This window comes from Lactuca saligna, chromosome 6 (genome assembly GCF_052625555.1).
Source record: "Lactuca saligna cultivar CGN05327 chromosome 6, ASM5262555v1, whole genome shotgun sequence".
NCBI classification, from domain to species: Eukaryota; Viridiplantae; Streptophyta; class Magnoliopsida; order Asterales; family Asteraceae; genus Lactuca; species Lactuca saligna.
Genome location: NC_136422.1, coordinates 44,939,332 through 44,945,377, shown reverse-complemented (window position 1 = coordinate 44,945,377; position 6,046 = coordinate 44,939,332). Strand labels below are relative to the sequence as shown.

The 6,046-nt window shown below is 37.7% G+C and overlaps 1 protein-coding gene across 1 annotated transcript; it reads right to left on the bottom strand.

Moving 5' to 3' along the window:
• Positions 1-4,602: 4,602 nt before the first annotated feature.
• LOC145002726 (uncharacterized) lies at positions 4,603-5,842 on the bottom strand. Its single transcript, XM_078961936.1, has 2 exons — positions 5,193-5,842; positions 4,603-5,053 (listed from the first exon to the last, which is right to left on the bottom strand). The coding sequence occupies exons 1-2, from the start codon at positions 5,575-5,577 to the stop codon at positions 4,824-4,826; spliced, it is 615 nt and encodes a 204-aa protein (XP_078818062.1). The 5' UTR covers positions 5,578-5,842; the 3' UTR covers positions 4,603-4,823.
• Positions 5,843-6,046: the final 204 nt, after the last annotated feature.

Below are 6,046 nucleotides of genomic sequence, written 5' to 3'. Positions count from 1 at the left end.
TGAAATCGATGAGGGTCACATCGTGGTCCATCATATAGTACTCTTTTACAAACTCACTATATGAGTCAGGAAGCGAATGAAGAACCCAGTCAACAGCCAGCTTCTCACAGACAACGACTCCTAACATTCTTAACTTGTCAATGTGCGACTTCATCTTTAAGACGTGCACACACACTGACTTTCCTTCTTCGTGTTTACTTGCCAAAAGGGCTTGAGTGAGCTTGAACTTTTCAAGCCTTTGAACTTGTGGTTCAGGGAGAATAATAGGAGGAGGTGGAGGAAGTGAATAATGATCTCTTGTTCCTCGATCGAATCGCAAAATATCATCTTCATTTGGAAAACTTGTTCTAAGGGATTCAGGAAGACCATAGTTAGAATCATACATCTACAAAACGAGAGAAAATTCAAGTCAGTTGATTGAGTCAAAAATAAAACACTCAAATCAGATATTAAGGCTAGGATCCAACACAATGTTCTAAAATTTGGAAGAGGATGCCGTAATTCAAATTGCAAAACACTTAAAGGTAGGTAAATGACGATTTACCAATTTCCACCATGAAAAACGAAAAGGAAATTTAAGTCTTAAATGAATTGAAACTCCTAGATCTTTTGAGATTCATTGAACTTTTCAATGGCATGTTTAAATCTCGATTGCGACCTTCATTTGTGACTGGGATGCCGAGGATCACAAACAAGGTGTGGATAACCATGCAAATTAGCTTGGTACTCTCGATGTTACAAATCACTTAATCAATGTGCCGGTTAGCCACACACGCTCCATTGGTCTATGATAAACATCAAGCTACCCATTGCCATGCTTCATTGGTCTCATATTAGTGTGCCGGTTAACCACACACGCTCTACTAATCGACCAATAAGGGTGCAATGTGCAATTTCATGGATTAGCACCAATTCCACATTTTTCCTAAAGTAACAAAGATTTGGGAATTTATAAAAGTGTTTAGTTACATCGTTTTTTCATTATACTTATAATGGAAGGTTGTGTCCTATCCTACCCGTTCGGCTAACGACCCTCCACTAGTCAAGAGTGTGGTGGGTAAGAGTGGATACCCATTTAATCACCATTTTATAGATAATTTCCTTAAACACCCCTTATAGACCAGCTTCGTGAATGAGGCCTAGTAACGGTAAGACTGACTGTTTACTTATAAATATATATAATATATTAGACTTTTAATTTTATATAGTATAAGGGTGTATTTTAAACTTTTACAATACTAGGGTTTTTTTTAATTTTTCAAAAATTTTGAAAAATTAAAACCATTTAATTTAAAATCTTAAAATTTAAAAAACCTTTGATTTAATAATTATTCAAAAAACTAAACGATTAATTAAATTATTAAATCAAATAAGGAGTACAAATTTAAATTATACATATTAACTTAATTTAATCATTTATCCATGGATTTCGAAATTTAGGTAGGGATATCATTAATTATCCAATTAAACAATTTACAAGATAATTAACCAAGTAATAAATTAATAAATCATTCTTCTCTCTCCAACAATAATCTTATTCAATTGTCAGGTTTGAAGGCAACCCAAAAGGACATTGCTACTATCAATTCAAGTGCATACCAATTATAGTTATGGGCTTAGACACCTAATCCAACAAGGTCAACATGGATTGTTGACCTTAACCAATGACTTGGACTTTGACCAAGGGTTGACCAGTTGACTTATGGGGCATTTTGGGAAATTGGAAATTTATGAATATGGTTCTATGGTGAATATAGATGGTGGAGTTTGTGGCGGTGATATGAGAATGTGAGCTTATCACTTCGAGTCGATAGTTGACAGGTGACTTGTCCTCACTATACCAACAGGGTCGAAGGCACAAATGTCGGCCCTTTATGGATTTGTATCCGGGTTATTGCATGATATGCTTATTGATTTACGTCCTGGTAGTTACGATGGTGATATGCTTAGTGACCTGGTTAGGTCGGTATCCTGGTATATAGGATGATGCTATGTTAGTGACCAGTTAGGTCTGTATTCTTGTTATAAGATGTTGCTATGATTATTGATATGTTAGATCGGTTTGACAATTATATATACTAGCGTATGATATATATGTGCGCATGTTTGTTTGATTGGGGGTTGGGTTGAGGCGGTCCTGCTTTGTGCTGAAGGCCAACATACACAAGGTGGTTTGGATAAATTGAAGGCCCTGCAAAGGGATTTAGTCGGGTTGAAGGCCTGGCGAGCGGTCCGGATAGGCTGTAGGCCCTGCGAGGTGGTCCAGACGTACCAAAGGCTCGGAAAGCCATCCAGATAGGCTGAAGGCCTGCGAGGCGGTCCAGTCAGGCTGAAGGCTCATTATGCATGTTGTTTGCTTATATGTTTATATGATATGGTTATATATGTATGGTGTTGGTATTTTGGGGGTAACTCACTAAGCCTTCGAGCTTATATTTATCGATTATTGTTTCATGTACTTCAGATGATCACGGGAAGGCGAAGGTGTGAACGTACACTTCCTCAATTTTGATTATGATTTATGGGAACTCTGATATGATAGTATTTTGAAAACAAATTGTAATAACTTAATGATTTTTTTTAGGTTTTAAAAAGTTCAAATTTGGCGTGATTTTTATGGATGTTACAAGTTGTTTTTTCAGGACTCTAGATTCCATAACCATGTATGTCACCTCCAACAACCGCTTTATTGGCCACAAGTAGGCCCTACATGTATGGTTTCACATATTTTAGAGTTTTCAACTAGCATTGACTTTCATCATAACCATTATGACTCACCTCTTTTTATTTACATACACGACCATACTCGGCCTACTTCCTTCTATACGTCGACAAAATCATTCTCACAACATATTCACCAAATGTGCTTCAAGCCATCAACGTATCATTTTGACCCTTAGTCATAAGTTCTCTATGACTATGACTGACCTTAGGGAACTCGACTAATTCCTTGGGATTTAATTTATGGTATTTGGTCTTAGTGTGGTCTCTTTTTCTGCCAATAGAACACATACATTTTTTAGCATGCATGTGTGCTTACCAATAAACCCTCTCGTACACCAGTAGACACCGAGTCCAAATTCGACTCTTTTGGTCCTCCAAATGATGTTCCTACATTGTATTGAATTCTAGCCGGTTCCCTTTAGTATTTAACTTTCACCAATCCTGACCCCACAGTTATGCACTTTAACTTATTTGTGTTTATATGGATGACCTAATGGGATCCTCATTTCAGTGCTTTGAAGCGTATTTTACGCTACGTTTGTTGCACGATGAACCACAATTGTATCATCATCTTAGGGGATCATTCCGCACTTCAATCTTGATTAGGGGTTTCCTAACAACCCGTCAATCCATGGAGGTTATTGTATTTTCTTGACATCAATCTTTTTTCATGGTCTTCAAAACGTCACGTATCGATATCCAGATCTAATGCTCAGGTCGAGTACAAAGGCATGGCCAATGTTGTCACCAGAACCTATCTGTTACACAATCTTCTTAGTGAACTACATGCATCAAGAACTAAAGCAGCCATCATCTATTGCGACAATGTTAGTGTCGTTTGTTTGTCTTCCAATCCGATTCCACATCAACAAACCAAAAATGTGGATATTGATATACATTTTGTGAAAGATGAAGTTGCTTTAGAACACATCCATGTTCTTCATATTCCATCTACATCCCAGTATCTTGATATCTTCGAAAAAGGGTTTGTATCGTCTCCCTTCCTCGATTTCAGATCCAGTTTGAATGTGCGGTCAAAACCCCCGATCAAAGTGTGTAGGGATGTTAGTATATAGGTTATATCAAACATGTATTCGGCCCTATTTGTATTTGTATCTTAAACCTCATTGTACTCGTATTTAAAATATTTAACTTTAAGATATAATTATGGGAAATTCATTAATCACACATTCAACTTTTCTACAAAAGTCTTTTTATTTTAATGGCAAATACAAATATATTCTAAAGTACTCCTAAATTATTCTACCTGTGTCCACATTGAGACTTTAACCATCGATCTTAAGGAGGGAAGACAACACCGAATACCGTTAGGTTAGAAGTCATTTTGTACAAAACATATGAGGGTGGAACGTCACTTTATCGTCAACAGGTTGATTATTATGTCTTGTGCACATACCTTAAACGCAACATGCATATATTTTGACAAAAGAACATGGAAAAAATCAATTCCACAACCTCATTCAAAAGTCGGGCATTTTCAATCATTTGAACTTATGTCATAAAGGATTGTACTTATCTTTTTGAATTACATTTGGATATGATTGAGTTGAGTTATGAAGTTTTTTGATGTCCTATTTTGAATTATATTTGGATATGATTGAGTTGAGTTATGAAGCTTTTTGACGTTCTATTTATATCTTAGGAGATTGAATGAAAGGGTAGAAAAGCCTTCAACAACCAAAACGATTGTCAGTCACAACGGTATTGACCCTCGTTGGAATCATGTGACAGTAAAACGAACATCATTAAAACACCCGACAAGATCGTGTCTAAATCGGACCAATCCGAGGTCCAACAAAAGATTCCATCAATTCGTTCAATTATCAAATAAATATATTCCAAATTATAACTTAAATATTGCGGATATGACTTGTAACATTATATTATTGAGATTGTATACTCATACAAGCTAAATAGCTAATCCATGTACATCAATTTCAAACCCAATCATCAATCAATCTTAAAATCAAATCTTTATTTTGATGAAATTCGGAAACTGAATAGGAACCAGAAATTTGAATACCAATTAATTTGAAACTACAAATACTGTAGTAAAAATCAATCAATATGATCAAATCTTACAGCATGAATTCCATGAATCTGAGCCAGACTGCTCCGCCTTTCGTCACTTTCTCTGCTTCCGTCGAGCAGGTGGACGATGACGGCGGTGATGTAGTAGTCATCCCATCGTAACTGACTCCGACTTCACCATCACCACCGCTACTTCCGGCAGTGGTAGCCGGTTGCTTAGGACAAAGGAAGAAATTCCGTGAACCTAACTCGTTTAACTTCTCGTCTCTAGATAAACCTGTCGATTACGATTATGTTGCAGATTGTCATTAGCCACTTATTTTGTCGATTAACGTTATCATGCAAACAGCAAATTCTAGCTGAATGTTTGTTATTAGTTTGTGAATCTAACGAGAGAGAAGAGGGATTTCACTTACTTTCTAGACTAAACTGCGAGTAATGAAGATCAAATCCGGAAGGATCTAGAGACGGAAATATCACTCGCCGGCCTTCCTTGGAGTACTGGCGGAGAGCGGCAGCGATAAGGTCACCGACGGTCGATTCCGGAGATATCAACACCTGCACGGGACCTAAGCTTCTCTGAACCGTGACGTTAAGCAACAACTTCGTCAGCTTCGGAGGCGTCATCGCCTCCGTCGTAATCGCACCTCTAACGGTGATCAAATTTGGCACTGTCCTTGGCCTAATCAACTTCCCAACCATATCTTCAGGAACACGGCCGTGAAACGACACCGATTTCTCCGATAATCTCCCCTTCTTGTTCTTCCCCTGTTCCTTCGGGCTGCTCTTCTTCGTTGACATCTTATAACTTTTTGTATCTACAAGTCTATTAATCTATATACACTTAGAAATGAAATCCGATTAAGTTAGGAATAGATATTCGTCACCGGAGGCGGCGGTAGCGGAAGTAGCGGAATCGGGGGAAGCCGATGGCAGGGGAGGAGCTGAGGCTCTGCGGTTTGCAGTTAACAACAGCAACCATAACCTAGAATGGCATAAGAGTAAATAATGAAGAAATCACGGGCTAATATGAGAGAAAACTATAGGCTTTAACGGGGAAGCCGACATCCAAGACCTGAAGGATGTAGTAGTATATATAAGTGTATGCGGATGTGGATGAACATCGAAGGAGATAAATTATTGAGTCGTTAACCAACCGGAAACCTGATATTACAAGTTATTGAGTCAGAGTTATTGGTGAATGTGACCGGTAATAGCCAGTTTTGTGTGGAAAGATATCGTCATTGGTTGGGTAACGTGGCTTATTTGT